The sequence below is a fragment of the Salvelinus namaycush genome, chromosome 22 (genome assembly GCF_016432855.1).
Source record: "Salvelinus namaycush isolate Seneca chromosome 22, SaNama_1.0, whole genome shotgun sequence".
In the NCBI taxonomy this organism is placed as follows: domain Eukaryota; kingdom Metazoa; phylum Chordata; class Actinopteri; order Salmoniformes; family Salmonidae; genus Salvelinus; species Salvelinus namaycush.
Window position 1 is genome coordinate 15,381,024 of NC_052328.1, and position 18,587 is coordinate 15,399,610.

General features: G+C 41.9%; 1 protein-coding gene across 2 annotated transcripts; it reads left to right on the top strand.

Annotated features, from left to right (window-relative positions):
• The first annotated feature begins 236 nt into the window (after positions 1 to 236).
• LOC120017603 (ras-related protein ORAB-1-like) lies at positions 237 to 17,016 on the top strand. 2 transcript variants are annotated; one of them, XM_038960469.1, is made up of 7 exons: positions 237 to 458; positions 595 to 663; positions 13,019 to 13,091; positions 13,405 to 13,500; positions 15,482 to 15,577; positions 15,732 to 15,863; positions 16,129 to 17,016. In XM_038960469.1, the coding sequence occupies exons 2-7, from the start codon at positions 650 to 652 to the stop codon at positions 16,324 to 16,326; spliced, it is 609 nt and encodes a 202-aa protein (XP_038816397.1). In that variant the 5' UTR covers positions 237 to 458; positions 595 to 649; the 3' UTR covers positions 16,327 to 17,016. The 2 variants fall into 2 exon arrangements, with proteins under 2 accessions (XP_038816397.1, XP_038816396.1); XM_038960468.1 differs by having other exon boundaries at positions 237 to 422.
• Positions 17,017 to 18,587: the final 1,571 nt, after the last annotated feature.

An 18,587-nucleotide genomic window follows, 5' to 3' on the forward strand; every position in this document is an offset into this window, starting at 1 on the left:
CGTCTTTATTAATTTACTCATTCAAAACACTATCATGGTCTTACATTTTGAGAAAGCAATGACAAAGAGGAACAATTTGTCCGTTGTTTTTTTTAGAGCTCATCTCAGAATTATTTTAATAAAACAATGACAGGCTTGATTTAGATTTGATTAAGTCTGATTAAGCCATATGGAGAGCAATTTATTTATCCAGTCCAGACTGGATTTCATGCCAACATTTTGCCACGTTTCACTAATGACGTAACCTCTTTTTAGCTTTGACAACAAGCAGAAGGGGCAAACGAGCGGTTGAAACATCGACCAGCCTAGTTGCCTACATTGTCAGTAGGGCACTGTAGTCATATTCTTCACGGCAGAACGTACTCAATATTTGACGACCCTTTAGGGACAAACTACGATTTCCGAAAATCGCTCAACTCTCTGTAAGGCTTCTCTGTTTGTGGAGTTGCTATTTCCTGGTTGGTAACTAGCAGCCATTTTGGGTTTCAGACAACTAGCCTGTTTTTGGAGGAGTACCTTGTCACCTAGTTAAATTATCTAGCTATTTTTTTATCGAAGGAATTAGCTAGCTAAGTATTTATTTCGATTTTTCAGAGCGGAAGGGGGTGTCGTTTTATAAGAAGAGGGGATTTACTGTGACGAGTCCAGGATGAATCCCGAATAGTAAGTAGCTAGCCAGCTATCGTTAGCTGATCAACTGTCTAAGAAGTGCAAGCTAGTTAACTACTATTGTCACTGTGTTGTTTATTTAGCGGATAAGGTTTCGCACAGGTGAATTATGTTTGCAGACAGTTGTTGTGAGTTTGCTAGCTAGTTGCTAAGTAGCATCTACCTTAGCTAGATAGTTAACGTTACCTAGCAAGCTAGCCTACGTAACGTTACCTAACGTTCATCAGTTAGTTAACGATAAGTGCTGTTGTCAAAAGGAACATTACTTTGGTTGGTAACTAACGTTACTACTTCCTTTTTACTTAACATATTGTAACTAGTAGTCTGACAATACAACGCACGTCTGCTAAAGTTACATGTTATGGTTATCGTTAGCCATGCAAGTCATTATGCGAGTGTGTAACGTTACGGCAGCCTTTGTGCACTTGTGGTCAATAATTCATGTAACTAGCTTGCCTTTTCCATGACATTCAGTGAATTTGGCCCTCAAGCGGAAAACAAGCAAGAGGACAGTCAGTGCCACCCCCTCTCTACATCCTGAGAGTCATGTGTAGGTCACGAGCATGCCTGCCATATGCCATGCCTCTTTCAACACACTCATTGGGTTATTTGGCAAGTAATGGTTTGTCTACTACTACCATCTCTCCATGCAGGTTGGCAAGTACCTGATTACTGTAGTTTAGGCCTATAGGTTTCCCTTTTGTGATACAGCTTTTGTATTTCAGCTCAGTTTAAATGATCGATTTCTCATATTCAATAGTCCCACTGGCATGGCTGAACATCTGATTTGAAATGGTGTTTACAATATTAAGTTCTGATGACACAATCTAGTGCATATGACTTTGCATTGAAGGGTAGCCCTTCCTTTTTTTTGACAGGCACACTATACTATTGCCTCCATTTATAGCCATTTCAGTTATTTATTTGAAACCTCAAGGGGTATGTTATTAATTGTAACTCAGTTGTTATTTAACTCTTAAACTGTGTGTAGCATACATTTTTTGGGGTCACATACACATATTTAGCGGGTGTAGCAATGCTTGTGTTCCTAGCTCCAATAGTGCAGTAGTATCGTAACAATTCACAACAATACACACATGTAAAAGAATGGAATTAAGAAATATATAAATATTAGGACAAACAATGTCTTGAGTGGCATTGAATAAAAAACAGAATACGGTATATACATATGAAATGAGTTAAACAGTATGTAAACATTATTAAAGTGACCAGTGATTCCATGTCTATGTACATAGGGCAGCAGCCTCTAAGGTGCAGGGTTGAGTAACCGGGTGGTAGCCGGCTAGTGAGGGCTATATAACAGTCTGATGGCCTTGAGATAGAAGCTGTTTTTTAGTCTCTTGGTCCCAGCTTTGATGCACCTTCTGGATGATAGCGGGGTGAACAGGCCGTGGCTTGGGGGGGTTGATGTCCTTGATGATCTTTTTGGCCTTCCTGTGACATTGGGTGCTGTAGGTGTCCTGGAGGGCAGGCAGTGTGCCCACGGTGAGGCGTTGGGCAGACCGCACCACCCTCTGGAGAGCCCTGCAGTTTGCGGGCAGTGCCAGGCGGTGATACAGCCTGACAGGATGCTCTCAGTTGTCCATCTGTAAAAATTTGGGGCCATGACAAATATCTTCAGCATCTTGAGGTAGAAGAGGCACTATTGCGCCTCAGTGTGGTGAAGAAGGCTGTTGTGCCTCGGTGTACCCGATGTGTACACTGAGGAACTTGAAGCTTTTCACCTTCTCCGCTGCAGTCCCGTCAATGTGAATAGGGGCGTGCTCTCTCCATTGTCTCCTGAAGTCCACGATCAGTTTATTTATTTTGTTGACGTTGAGGGAGAGGTTATTTTCCTGGCACCACTCCACCAGGGCCCTCACCTCCTCCGTGTAGGCTGTTTCGTTATTGTTGGTAATCAGACCTAGTACTGTTGTGTCGTCTGCAAACTTGATTGAGTTGGAGGCGTGCATGTCCACGTAGTCATGGGTGAACGGGGAGTACAGGAGGGGGCTAATCACACACCCTTGTTGGGCCCCTGTGTTGAGGATCAGTGTAGTGGAGGTGTTGTTTCCTACCTTCACCACCTGGGGGCGTCCCATCATGAAGTCCAGGACCCAGTTGCACAGGGCGGGGTTCAGACCCACGGCTCGAGCTTAATGATGAGCTTGAGGGTACTGTGGTGTTGGAGGTTGAGCTGTAGTCAATGAACAGCATTCTTACATAGGTATTCTTCTTGTCCATATGGGATAGGGCAGTGTAATGGCGATTGCATAATCTGTGGATCTATTGGGCCAGTATACAAATTGAAGTGGGTCTAGGGTGTCAGGTAAGGGTAGGATTTAATAGTCACAGTGGAAACAACATCCCCTATACACTTCCTTATGAACTCAGTCACTGTTTCCGTGTATACGTCAGTGTTATTCTCAGACAACCCGGAACATATCCCAGTCCGCGTGATCAAAACAATCTTGAAGCATGGATTCTGATTGGTCAGACCAGTGTTGAATAGACCTTAGCACGGGTACTTCCTGTTTGAGTTTATGCCTATAGGAAGGGAGGAGCAGAATGGAGTTGGATGGAGTGATCTGATTTCCCGGCAGGGCGGGGGAGGGCCTTGTAGCCATCCCGGAAGGGAGAGTAATAATGCTCATGTTTTTGTAGCGCGAGTACTACAGGCAATTTGTTGGTAGAACTTCGTTAGCGTTTTCCTCAAATTTGCTTTGTTAAAATCCCCAGCCACAATAATTGCAGCCTCAGGATATGTGGTTTCCATTTTGCACAAAGTTCAGTGTAGTTCCATTATGGGTCATTGTGGTATCGGCTTGAGGGGGAATATACATGGCTGTGACTATAACCGAAGAGAATTCTCTTGGGAGGTAATACGGTCAACATTTGAGATATTCTAGGTCGGGTGAACAAAAGGACTTGAGTTCCTGAACATTATCACAATCACATCCTGAGTAGTTAATCATGACACATACACCACCGCCTTTCTTCTTTCTGGAGTGTTTTTTATTCCTGTTTGTGCGATGTACTGAGAACCCAGCTGGCTCTAGGGACAGGGACATTATATCCGGAGAGAGCCATGATTCCTTGAAACATAGTTTGTTACAGTCCTTGTCTCTCTGGAAGGAGATCCTCGCCCTGAGCTCGTCTACTTTATTGTCCAGGGACTGAACATTAGCGAGTAAAATACTCGGAAGCTACTAATGTAAGAAATAACGTACAAAATACTGCAAAGTTGCTTAGGACCTAGATGCCGAGCTGCCGTGTCTGTCGTCGCCACCTTCACCTTGTTGGCTTACTATTTTTGGAGTTCTACTCATGAACTTACACCTGGACAATGGACATCCCATAGGCCTATCTTATGTATTGTCTTGGCTAATCCATCAACAATTACCCCAGCCTACACCATTGTGTAAATCATTACAGTTTAGCCTAATTGTCCTTTTACTGCCAAGCACTTTTGCTTTGGTATGACAATAACTAACTACCAGAGAGAGATCATTGCCTAGCAGAGGTAATTTCCACTCTCGCACTATTGTCCCCAGCCCTTACACCTCCTTTAGCATCTTTTGTTGCAGTGTGAAGTCCTTCCACACTGCTTCCATGGACTCAAATGCACCTGGTCAACAAGACAAAACTGTCTTTTGGGCTTCTCTGAGTTCCCAGTTACTAGCCTAAATATTTCTTTGGGTTCCCAGTTTCTAGCCTGCAGAAAACAGGGTACATTTGTGTTTTTGCAGATCACTTGCTTTCATTAGGCCTATCCTTTCCCTAACAGAAGCTCTAGCCTATCTCATCTGCTGGAGCTGAGCTTCTGATCCACAGACTGTTAGGGCCTGGCTGACACTGTGACTCTCATTGACCTCTGTAGTAGTGAGGAAGGGAACCTCTGGTCTGATCTAAACCCTGCTTTTCCTCGACAAGTCTTATTAGACTGACCTCCCCGAGGAGAGACTGAGATAGGAATGCTAAAATTGCAGTGTTTGATTCTGTGGCGTTTGTAGAATTTTGTGATTGAATGCCACGTAGTGTGTTTGCATGTGTTATAGGTGTGGGTGTTTTCAAAGGAGTTATAAAGTCAAATGTCATGTGAAAGTCAAATAATGGTGGGTGGTGTCATGTGTTTGCAGCATACAAAGTATCATTCAATCTGATTTAAAACATAAACACTGACTGTGATAGAGGAGAGGGATGGACAGGTTTTTGCTGTAGGCTTTTCCCTCTCTGTCTTGCATGACCAGTCAGCGGTACTACTAGCCTTTCATAGAAGCTGTCATTATCCTCAACCATCTGCTTAACAAAGAGGGCATGACTGGAATTCATTCCAATGGGAGAGGAAAGGAACAGGGAGGCAGGAAACAGGGCTGCATCAGAGCTTCTTAGCCTTGGGGCTGGGTCAGAGCACACCAGACTAGAGCGTTGCCTAAGTTCTTCCGAACCTTCCTTCCTTCGACTGTACTACTGGAGAGACTGGAGGGGGATCTGAAGTCCAGCTGCATTCCCCTTTGCTGTGGAATGCTTAATCGGCTTACAGGAGTTTCCGTACCTTTTTCTGTGTAGCCTGGTTGTATGGCACAGCCCATGTTAAATAAAAAACAGCGTACAGAGTGGAGGGGGTTGAAAGGGCGAGAGCTCTCTGTGTTAATGGCTTGGTTAGAGGTGAACATGAGTGAACAATAGCTGTAGCCTATAGTTAGCGAGAGATTTTTTTTCATTTATTGGTCTGACCTATTTTGATAGGGAAGCATTAGTGTAGCCTAATTCACACGGTCGGGAGTTGGACAGGATGTATGGACTGTTGATGCTCAGCTTTTTGTTGTCCTCGTATCTATCCTACTGGTGTTTCTGCTAATATAAATGAGCATAGCAGGAATTGGTGTATTTGAGCAAGTAGAAATGGAGCAAGGAATGGTGTTTTAGAAGTTAGGCTGATTTATTTTTTCATTTTTTTGTTGCACGATTAGTGTTTGGTAAGCTGCGGTTGCTATGCTGTTAGGCTTGTACCAATAACTAAAAAAGCATATTTGACATGAGGTCCAATTAGTCGTGTCTGTGTTTTGTATCTCATAACTGACCAAGGTTAGCAGCACTCTGAAATCTGATCTGTTGAACTACTGGGAGCTTTGGCAAACTCTGAACAATGGCTCTGTTGTAACCGCTCGTTAACCTTTCTAGGACACACGTTCCGCTAGCGGAACCCCCCCACAACATTCCGCTGAAAAGGCAGCGCGGGAAATTCAAAAATATTTTTTTGAAATATATTTAACTTTCACACGTTAACAAGTCCAATACAGCTAATGAAAGATAAACATCTTGTTAATCTACCCATCGTGTCCGATTTTTAAAATGCTTTACAGCGAAAACACAACATATGATTATGTTAGATCACCACCAAGTTCAAAAAACACAGACATTTTCCTAGCCAAAGTGTCAGATTTCTGTGTCAGATTTCAAAAAAACTTTACGGAAAAAGCACACCATGCAATAATCTGAGACGGTGCTCAAATATAAATAACATTTCTCCGCCATGTTGGAGTCAACAGAAATACGAAATGACATCATAAATATTCCCTTTGAATATCTTCATCAGAATGCATTCCCAGGAATCCTAGTTTGACAATAAATTGTTGTTTTGTTCGATAATGTCAATTTATTTATGTCCAAATAGCTGTTTTTGCTAGCGCGTTTAGTACACATATCCAAACGCTCGTGCAAGTGACGCATAACGTCGGACAAAAACTTCAAAAAGTTATTACAAGTCGAATAAACTGGTCAAACTTAGTAGAGAATCAATCTTCAGGATGTTGTTATCATATATATCCAATAACGTTCCAACCGGAGAATTCCTTCGTGTCTGTAAAAGTTATGGAACGCAAGGCGATATCATGAGGAATGCGCGTGACCAGGAACTGGCAATCTGCCAGACCACTGACTGAAACACCTCTCATCCGGTCCCACATCACAGTATACACTTCATTCAACGTTCTACTGACTATTGACATCTAGTGGAAGGCGTAGGAAGTGCAAACAAATCCATATCTTCCTGGGATTTGAATAGGCGATGAGTAGAAAAAACAGCAGCCTCAGAATTTCCACTTCCTGTTTGGAAGTTTGCCTGCCATATGAGTTCTGTTATACTCACAGACATAATTCAAACAGTTTTAGAAACTTCAGAGTGTTTTCTATCCAATAGTAATAATAATGCATATATTAGCATCTGGGACAGAGTAGGAGGCAGTTCACTATGGGCACGCAATTCATCCAAAGTGAAAATGCTGCCCCCTATCCCTAAAAAGTTAAACATGAATTGTCTGCGTTCAATTAAAGTAGGCTTCTTGGTTAAGTCAGGCACAGGCCTACTAAGTTGGTAGTGTATTCTGTTGAACATGCTATGCTGTTGTCAGTCACAGTGCAGTCTACCTCTTTTAAAATTCTCTTGTCTGAGTGTGTATCACATGAGCACTGAAACATTGACCCCCCCCCCCCCCCCCCCCCCCCCCACTGACTATTATTTCCTTATGTGGTTTTGCTGACCTTGCACAGCTCAGTATTGTGAGGTTTAATTTTATTTGCCTGTAGAAAACGTTATTTTCTGTACCGACAACTATGGAAGTTTGTGTTGCTGTGTGGACTTGAATTGGCCTGGTTTCAACCTGTGTGTGATTTGTCTATAAATGGGTTGGCGTGAAAGAGCTTTTTAGGCATTATGTAAGCGTCATAAGAGATCACACATCCTTGCTGCTGATTGTGTGGTGGTGAGACAAAAGTAGTTATTCTAAGAGTTTGCCCAATGCAGCATCTTGCCTAATGCATTGAAATCAATAGGCCTCTTGGAATTGTCTGAAGCATGACCACAATTAGATCTCTTCTGGTGAAGTGTGAAGAAAGGCACTACATCGCTAGAGACATTACTGTAGATCTGGGTTCGGTCCCTGGCCACGTCCAGGAGACCCATGAGGCGGCGCACACATTGGCCCAGCGTCGTCCGGCTTAGGGGAGGGTTTGGCTGGCCGGGATGTCCTTGTCCCATCGCGCTCTAGCGACTCCGGTGGCGGGCCGGGCGCATGCACGCTGACACTGTCGCCAGTTGGACTGTGTTTCCTCCGACACATTGTTGCGGCTGGCTTCCGGGTTAAGCGAGTAGTGCGTAAAGAAGCAGTGCGGCTTGGCAGGATCGTGTTTCGGGGGGGACGCATGGCTCTCAAACTTCCGTACAGGGGTTTCAGCGATGGGACTAGACTTTAACTACCAATTGGGGAGGAAAAGGGTTAAAAAAAATGTTTTATTTAAAAAAAGAGTTGATCCGTGAGACACATTGACAGAAGTACCAAAAGTAACAAAAAAAGATTAGAGTATCGAACCGTTTTTCATGTTCTAGTATGGGAAAAGTACAGACGTTTCTGTGTACCGCGCAACACTAATTAGAACATTATTCCCTTTCACGCCGAGGCTTGTTGGTTATCGAAAGGAAGAGAGCTGGAAAGATTTTAAATACATTGAGGAACTATTGTCGCTCAATGGATGTAAAAACAGACTGTTTACTTGCTATTTGAGGTGAGGAAAACATTTACTTTGAGAAGCTCCACAGCTTATTAGTGTAGTTAAGACAGAAATACTATCAGACATCCCCAAATGGGCACATTTATGCATCTGTGCGCTGACCAGGTAGCCTAGGCTTACTTCTATGCGTAATTAGGTGCGCAGCGTCCTTGTTCAACAATGACAGAAGCGCTCCAAACAAAAGACGATGCATAAATTGACAACTTGTAAATGGAAAGAAATGAACCAAAACTTGTTTCTCAAGTGTCGCATAGGTTGTGATCTCTGCAAACAACGTGTATACTCCGACCATGAGAATGGTAAATGACAGTAATAATAATATCTAGAATGCATTAGCAGAAATTACTGTTATCAAACATTTCAGATTAGAAATGATGGTAAATGTACTACTACTGGTGATTAGGGCAGGGAATTGCCAGGGACCTCACAATACGATATCACAATACTTTGGTGCCGATACGATTTGTATTGCTTTCCTTGCGATTTGATACTGTGATTTATTTTTTTGTGATTCAATGTTCCAAACATATTGCTCATCATATGTCTGCTGCAGAGGGACAAGAGAGAGCAATGAGAAAACAACAAGTTTTGATCAGTCATGGAAATAAGTGTTGAAAACAAATTGGCTCCCTATTGGGGGGGGGGGGGGGGGGTGGAGCACAAACTATGAAGGACCAATACTGGAGTTCTGGTTCAGGTACAGCCAACTAGGGCAAAAATATTGTAAAAAATGACATCCTGGCATGTAACTTGATCCCCCCACCCCAATCACTACTGGTGATCCAGTGCATCCAGTAAGTATAAAAGACCCCTCGTCTTTTTCCACATTGTTACATTACAGCCTTATTTTAAAATGGATTCAATAAAAATATTAATCAATCTACACACAATACCCCATAATGACAAAGTGAAAAGCTTTTTTTGTGTGCAAATGTATTAAATAACACCTTATTTACATAAACATTTTTGCTATGAGACTTGAAATTGTGCTCAGGTGCATCCTGTTTCCATTGATCATCCTTGAGATGATTGGAGTCCACCTGTAGCACATTTAATTGATTGGACATTGATTTGGAAAGGCGCACACACCTGTCTATATAAGGTCCCACAGTTGACAGTGTATGTCAGAGCAAAAACCAAGCCATGTGGTCGAAGGAATTGTCCGTAGAGCTCCGAGACAGGATTGTGTTGAGGCACAGATCTGGGGAAGGGTACCAAAAAATGTCTGCAGCATTGAAGGTTCCCAAGAAAATACTGGCCTCCGTCATTTTTAAATGAAAGAAGTTTGGAACCACCGAGACTCTTCCTAGAGCTGGTCGCCCGGCCAAACTGGACAATCTGGGGAGAAGGGGCTTGGTCAGGGAGGTGACCAAGAACCCAAAGTCACTCTGACAGAGCTCCAGAGTTCCTCTGTGGAGATGGTTGTCCTTCTGGAAGGTTCTCCCATTTCTGCAGCACTCCACCAATCAGGCCTTTACGGTAGAGTGGTCAGACGAAAGCCACTCTTCAGTAAAAGGCACATGACAGCCCGCTTGGAGTTTGCCAAAAGGCACCTAAAGGACTCTCAGACCATGAAACCAAGATTGAACTCTTTGGCATGAATGCCAAGCGTCACGTCTGGAGGAAACCTGGCACCATCCCTACGGTGAAGCATGGTGGTGGCAGCATCATGCTGTGGAGATGTTTTTCAGCTGCAGGGACTGGGAGACTAGTCAGGATCAAGGGAAAGATGAACGGAGCAAAGTACAGAGCGATCCTTGATGAAAACCTGCTTCAGCGTGCTCAGGACCTCAGACTGGGGCAAAGGTTCACCTTCCAACAGGACAATGACTCTAAGCACACAGCCAAGACAATGCAGGAGTGGCTTCGGGACAAGTCTCTGAATGTCGTTGAGTGGCTCAGCCAGAGCCCGGACTTGAACCTAATCGAACATCTCTGGAGAGACCTGAAAATAGCTGTGCAGCGATGCTCCCCATCCAACCTGACAGAGCTTGAGAGGATCTGCCAGGAAGAATTGGAGAAACTCCCCAAATACAGGTGTGCCAAGCTTGTAGCGTTATACCCAAGAAGACTTGCGGCTGTAATCGCTGCCAAAGGTGCTTCAACAAAGTATTGAGAATTAGGGTCTGAATATTTATGTAAATGTGATTATTTTTTAATAAATTTGCTAAAATTACAATAACTGTTTTTGCTTTGTCATTATGGGGTATTGTGTGTAGATTGAGGGGGGAAAACGAATCCATTTTAGAATAACGTAACAGTACATAATGTAACGTAACAGTGGAAAAAGGTCAGGGGGTTTGAATATTTTCTGAATGCACTGTATATGCAATTGATAGACACTAACAATCAAAGGACAAACAGTTCACACAATGAATGCACACTAATTGGAGAGAGAGCGCATTCTGGCGAGAGATGTGCCTTGTGCAGCTTAGCCACACTTCCCTTCTTCTTGACTCAACATTTAAAATTATTCCCAGGACGTATTATCTTCAAACATACTGTAGTCCTAAGGAATATTCCCTGAAATGGTGTCAGGTCCAAAGCATTAGCCATTTATGGAAAACCAATGCAATTTCGAAATGAATTAAATTTCACTTATTTGATAAATTGTATCAAATTGCTTGATGTGCCAAGGCAAATACCCTCACGGCAAGCGTGTCTTACGTTGCCAATTCCTGTTTAACCTGTCTGGCACCGGGGTTCCGCTAGCGGAACTCCTCCCACATTCCACTGAAAAGGCAGAGCGCGAAATTCAAAAAATATTTGAGAAATATTTAACTTTCACACATTAACAAGTCCAATACAGCAAATGAAAGATACACATCTTGTGAATCCAGTCAACATGTCTGATTTTTAAAATGTTTTACAGCGAAAACACCATATTTATGTTAGCTCACCACCAAATACAAAAAAGGACAGACATTTTTCACAGCACAGGTAGCATGCACAAAGCCAACCTAACTAACCAAGAACCAACCAAACTAACCAAGAAACAACTTCATCAGATGACAGTCTTATAACATGTTATACAATAAATCTATGTTTTGTTCGAAAAATGTGCATATTTGAGGTATAAATCAGTTTTACATTGCAGCTACCATCACAGCTACCGTCAGAAATAGCACCGAAGCAGCCAGAGTAATTACAGACACCAACGTCAAATACCTAAATACTCATCATAAAACATTTCTGAAAAATCGATGGTGTACAGCAAATTAAAGACAAACATCTTGTGAATCCAGCCAATATTTCCGATTTTTAAAAAAAGTGTTTCACAGCGAAAACACAATATAGCATTATATTAGCTTACTACAATAGCCTACCACACTACCGCATTCATTCATCAAGGCACGTTAGCGATAGCAATAGGCACGTTAGCGATAGCGAATAAACCAGCAAAATATATTAATTTTCACTAACCTTCATAAACCTTCATCAGATGACAGTCCTATAACATCAGGTTATACATACACTTATGTTTTGTTCGAAAATGTGCATATTTAGAGCAGAAATCAGTGGTTATACATTGTGCTAACGTAGCATCTTTTTCCCAGAATGTGCAGATATTTTTATGACACTCAACTATTCTGACCAAATAACTATTCATAAACGTTACTAGAAAATACATGTTGTATAGGAAATGATAGATACACTAGTTCTTAATGCAATCGCCGTGTTAGAATTCTAAAAAATAACTTCATTACGACATCCAGCTTAGTTATAGCGAGAGAGTACCCAAAATCTGGGCGCAAACTACTATTTCACATGTTCGACAGATATATGAAATAGCATCATAAAATGGGTCCTACTTTTGATGATCTTCCATCAGAAAGTTGTACAAGGGGTCCTTTGTCCAGAACAATCGTTGTTTGGTTTTAGAATGTCCTCTTCTCCAGTCAATTAGCACGGAAAGCTAGCAAAGTAGCGCGAAGCTCTCCTTCCTGAACAAAGGCACACAACGCAACACGCCTAACGTCCCGAATAAATTTCAATAATCTAATAAAACTATATTGAAAAAACATACTTTACGATGATATTGTCACATTTATCAAATAAAATCAAAGCCGGAGATATTAGTCGTCTATAACGACAGCTTTTCAGAAGGCAATACCAGGTCCCTTCTCGCGCGCTCCAGAAAACAGGAAACTGGTGACACGTCATGCCAAGAGATTTTATTCGACCCCAGATCAAGTTATACACTCCATTTCTTCTCTCACTGCCTGTCGACATCTAGTGGAAGACGTATGAAGTGCATGTATACTAATAAATATCAAGGACATTTATAGGCAGGCCCTAGAACAGAGCATCGATTTCAGATTTTCCACTTCCTGTCAGGAAGTTTGCTGCAAAATTAGTTCTGTTTTACTCACAGATATAATTCAAACGGTTTTAGAAACTAGAGAGTGTTTTCTATCCAATAGTAATAATAATATGCATATTGTACGAGCAAGAATTGAGTACGAGGCCGTTTAAATTGGGCACGATTTTCCCCCAAAGTGAAAACAGCGCCCTCTGTCCTCAACAGGTTAAGAGTGATGGCCTGAGCCATCCCCGCTGCCTCTTCAATGGATTAGTCCACTGAGACGGGCGGGACTCAGACTGGCGTGCCATGAAATAAAAATATATATTTGCGACCAGTCGAGTAAATGGGGGTCAGCCCTAAAGCTAATGCTGTCTTCTGAGTTTAGAGTCCCAAGCTTGACAAGGCTATACTTTCGTTGAAACTGTGGAAAATCTGGAAACCTGTAAAAAAATAACTTTACTCCTCTCTCCACAGTGACTATTTATTCAAGCTGCTCCTGATCGGTGACTCTGGCGTCGGAAAGTCATGTCTTCTACTCCGATTTGCAGTAAGTGTCCTATTGATTCATCCATGTCCTATAAGTGTCTATAGCCAGTCATAAATTGCTCGCACTAATCACTCATTAGCTGTTCATAGGTTGAACCAGTCATATTAATAATGATGTCATATTAGTGCACTGACTGGAGTAAATAGTATTGAACTTCTATATTAATACTCATGTATGTTCATTTTACTTATCTTGTTTACTCTCCTTTTGCGGTGAATGGTCATACTTTTGATTCCTTTTTTCTCTTGACTGAAAATGTATGAAAGGGTTAAGGATTTGTACTTTTTCAGACTCCTCTCCTCTCTCTCCACAGGATGACACATACACAGAAAGCTACATAAGCACAATCGGAGTAGACTTCAAAATACGAACTATAGAATTAGACGGAAAGACCATTAAACTTCAAATCGTAAGTGTTTCCCCGCCACATCTTTGTTTTTCTAATATGGAAAGGGAAACTCCAAGCTATACTGACAAGGACCTAACAAGTATGCCTTTCTGCATCTGGCCACATTTGTACCATGGAATTTCTGAAAAAATGCCATTGTAGGCATTCCTAAACAGAACCTAACTCTAGATTGTTCATCAAATATCGCAAGGCAGAGGCCTCCTACATTATTAAGACACATGGTTGACTATAAAATTGTGATTTTATCGATTTAGAGATGTCCTTCTCTCATCTGTTTGAGGTGCTTGCGTGTGTTCTTATTTGTCACATTTGGTGAATGTGCGAGGAAGCAGCATCTATTTGCAGGTTGTCCGCAGGTACTTAAATTAATTTAATACTTTAAGACTTATCTAAATTAAAGGCTGTAAAATGTCTTACATTGTTTTTTAAATTCAGTGTTCAATGGTCCGGAGATGACTAGTGTTTCCGCTAGTGCAGCTGCTTAATGTGATGAAAAAAATGTACATCAAATTATAGCCTAGTCCTACCGAGGTGCATTTTTGAAATGCTAGAGAGCTCCAAATGTAGCCTACAACTCTGAACGTGCGTGTGCCACTGCAAGTCGGCAGTGGCCAGATGAGAGAGCACAGCGAATAAGGTAGGCTACAAAATAGATGGCCAATGCTTGTAGCTTGGCTAGTTAGCTCACTCGTTAGCTAGCTAGTTAACTATTCAGCTATTATATGATTTGGTCAAACAGTAAAGTGAATTATCTTCATAAATCCTTTAATGAAAGTGTCTGCCCTGTCCATTAGCCTGTTTCTCTGGGGCCTGCTGCAGTGATAATGAGAGAGACACTTTTTTACTGCCTTTCCCACTGCACTCCTGTAGAATATATATATTTTTTATCTGATTCTAGCTGTAAGGGGAAAAAAGTCTACAGTGCGAGCATTTAATAAAAATAGTGAAGTATGGGCAGAAGTGCTAGTTGTGATTTTATAGCAAAATAAATGCTGCAGTAGCTGTTTTCGTTTCATATCTGGTAATGCACAAAGAAATCTGAATCCTAACGTTATAGCTATTCCACCTTGCACAGGAACACAATCTGTCTGGGGGGGTGTGAGCACTGAGTGCTGAAAGAATAGTTTTTAGAAGCAATGGGCACAGGCATAAAAGTTGTTCTAATTTACTCAAGTCTACTAAAGTGAGACTTTTTGGTAATGTTTCTTGGCTATTTACATTTGTTTTGTTCACAAGCTAGGTTGCTTTTCAATGTTTGAGTTTGCTCCCACGGCTAGCAGAAATAGACCTTGTTGGCCTCAACTAGTGACATTCTAACAGGCACATGTGACTTAAGTGGCCCTGTTACCAAGTAACCTTAAAGTGGCAGCTAAATATTTTTGTCTGATATTTTGGTTAGAATACTCACAGGTCATTAAATTAAATTGAACCGTAGTCCACATTACTTTTTACTAATAATACATTTATTGTTTTAGAAACATAACTAAGCATGACCATCTGTTTTTTGTGTGTGTTTGTATAATTATGGCATCAACAAAAAATGTGGTCTGTAAAAAATAGTCAAATATTGAGTCCTATTTTAATAGTAAACTATAACAACAATGGCCTAATTGTCAAATTCATGACAATAGCTGGATTAGGTTGCAGTGCACATCAAAATATCTTGAATCATGCATTCCTGCTTAGATTAAACAAGATATTTGAATACCATCTCAGTAGTCTATTGCACTACTTTATTAAAGCACTGTTAATGCCATTAAAAATATGGGTAAATTAGCAGGTTTGTGGCGCACGAAGACCTCAAATTGTTATTAAATTGCATTTCAAGTTGCATTAAAAAGGTCTTTAAAATGTCTTAAATTCAACTTGATGAAACCTGCAGATACCTTGTATTTGGCAGTGTGTGTGTGGCAGCATCTATTTGGCAGTCCCGTATTTATGACAGTGACTGACTATCTCTGCTGTGTATTGACGCTGACAGTGGGACACGGCGGGGCAGGAGAGGTTTCGTACGATCACATCCAGCTACTACAGAGGAGCCCACGGCATTATCGTAGTCTACGACGTCACAGACCAGGTCAGTCAGTCTTTAACTACTGTGTTTGGGCTTTCTGGCTTCTTTTTCAGAATTTAAATTCAGGAGTGCAGGTGAATTAGTATTTTGAAAGACTTACTTCACAAATATATTGCCTACCCTGATATGTTGGTTTTCATTCTCTTTCTTCTTCTAGGAGTCCTTCAACAATGTCAAGCAGTGGCTACAGGAAATCGACCGCTATGCCAGTGAAAATGTCAACAAGCTATTGGTGGGGAACAAGTGTGACCTGACCACAAAGAAAGTGGTGGATTACACAACAGCAAAGGTAAGGGCTTTTAACCAAGACAATGGGTTATCAGATGGAGCAGAAGTAATGCATGTTTCCAATGAACTTTTAGAAAAAATGGTGTAGAGCTGTGGTTACCAACTTTTGAATTGAGATTTTGTTGAGGCCCCCAAACATTCCAAATGGTTTTGGACACAGTCAGGTCTCTACAACCCAGTAGTAAATTAGTAGCAGTAATGGTCTACAGTCCTGTCATGAATGCCGCAGCTCCCCTAACCCTCTCTCGCCATTCCTTTCTCTGCAGGAGTTTGCAGACTCCCTGGGCATCCCCTTCTTGGAAACGAGTGCCAAGAGCACCACCAATGTGGAGCAGGCCTTCATGACCATGGCTGCTGAGATCAAGAAGAGGATGGGGCCTGGGGCCACGACCGGAGGCAACGAGAAGTCCAATGTCAAGATCCAGAGTACGCCTGTCAAACCTGCCTCGGGGGGCTGCTGCTGAGAGAGAACCCCACCAACACCTCTACCCCCACCTCAAGCACCCCCCTCTGGCCTGTCAGCCCCCTCCACCTGGCCCCATTTTCCACCATGTCCCACCTTCCTAGCCTAACTGTAACCGAGAGAGGGAAAGTCTGATAGAAAGAAGTTGTGTGTGCGAGAGGGAAAACAAAATGAAGTTGCCTGAATTTGTACTGTAGCTGCACTACCAAGAAAATAAATAATTTCCCCCCCTCCCTTATTGCCCTGGTAATTGATGATTAGTAGTACTGTCTAGGCAATCTGTTAGCAGTCAGATGGACAGGTCCCTCACTGGCCCCCTCCTGGAGAGGCTTTACCCCCCCACCCTCCCCCGGACCACCTCAGAGACAACTGATTTCGTTTGCCCCCTCACCCTCGCAGTTAACGCCCCCCTCTGTGTGCAGGGTTATGAGAATAATGTGTGTGTATCTCACTGCATTCCTATTTCGGGATTGGTCTGTGGTCAAATTCAATTATGTTTTCTATTCTTCTGTCCCCGTCTTTTTCTTCTTGGCTTTCCTTTCCTGTTGGTTATTTTACTGTTTGTCGGCATGTCTCTCTAAGGTGTTTATTCGCGAATATGAGTGTCAGCCAACTGCACAAGTCTCTCACTGTCTCGTGAAAAAGTACAGAAAAATATACAATACCAGTCAAACGTCTGGACACCTACTCATTCAAGGGTTTTCATTTTTACTCTTTTCTACATTGTAGAGGACATCAACTATGAAATCATGTAGTAACCAAAAAAGTGTTAAACAAATCAAAATATATTTGATTCTTCAAAATAGCCACCCGTTGCCTTGGTGACAGCTTTGCACAATGTTGGTATTCTCTCAACCAGATTCATGAGGTAGTCACCTGGAATGCATTTCAATTAACAGATGTGCGTTATTAAAAGTTTGTGGAATTTCTTAACTTAACGCGTTTGATCTAATCAGTTGTGACAAAGTAGGGGTGGTATACAGAAGATAGCCCTATTTGGTAAAATACTAAGTCCATATGGCAAGAACAGCTCAAATAAGCAAAGAGAAATGACAGTCCATCATTACTTTAAGATCAGTCAATGTGGAAAATTTCAAGGACTTTGAAAGTTTCTTCAAGTGCAGTCGCAAAAACCATGAAGCGCTACGGTGAAACTGGCTCTCATGAGGACTGACCCAGAGTTACCTCTGCTGCAGAGGATAAGTTAATTAGCGTTAACTGCACCTCAGACATGCTTCAGAGTTCAAGTAAGGGAAACATCTCAACATCAACTGTTCAGAGGAGACTGCATGAATCAGGCCTTCATGATCGAATTGCTGCAAAGAAACCACTACTTAAGGACACCAATAAGATGAGACTTGCTTGGGCCAAGAAACAGGAGCAATGGACATTAGACCGGTAGAAATCTGTCCTTTGGTCTGATGAGTCCAAATTTGAGATTTTTGGTTCCAACCGCCGTGTCTTTGTGAGCTGCAGAGTAGGTGAACGGATGATCTCCGCATGTGTGGTTCCCACCGTGAAGCATGAAGGTGTGATGGTGACACTGTCTGTGATTTATTTAGAATTCAAGGCACATTTAACAGGCATGGCTACGATAGCATTCCGGAGCGATACGCCATCCCATCTGGGTTGTGCTTAGTGGGACTATCATTTGTTTTTCAACAGGACAATGACCCAAAACACACCTCCAGGCAGACCAAGGAGAGTGATGGCGTGCTGCATCAGATAACCCAGCCTCCACAATCACCCGACCTCAACCCAATTGAGATGGTTTGTGATGAGTTGAACTGCAGAGTGAAGGAAAAGCAGCCAACAAGTGCTCAGCATACGGGAACTCCTTCAAGACTGTTTGGAAAATCATTCCTCATTAAGCTGGTTGAGAGAATGCCAAAAGTGTGCAAAGATGTCAAGGCAAAGGGTGGCTACTTTGAAGAGTCTAAATCACGGTTACTACATGATTGAATGTGTTAATTCTATAATGTAGACAATACTAAAAATAAAAACCCTTGAATGAGTAGGTGTCCAAACTTTTGACTGGTACTGTATATATGCTTATGTATATATGTATGATCTGATTTGCTAGTTCTGTAGACTTCATTACATTATCTGAGTAGTCTTGACTTAATTTCTGAATTAAATTTGTGGTTGTAGGCAATTGTAATTTTGTTGCTCAACATGTCAGATTTAAACAATAAATATTGTACTTCGACTGTATGATACAGAAAGATCTGTCTGCGATTCTTGGTGGAATATGTAGAAACA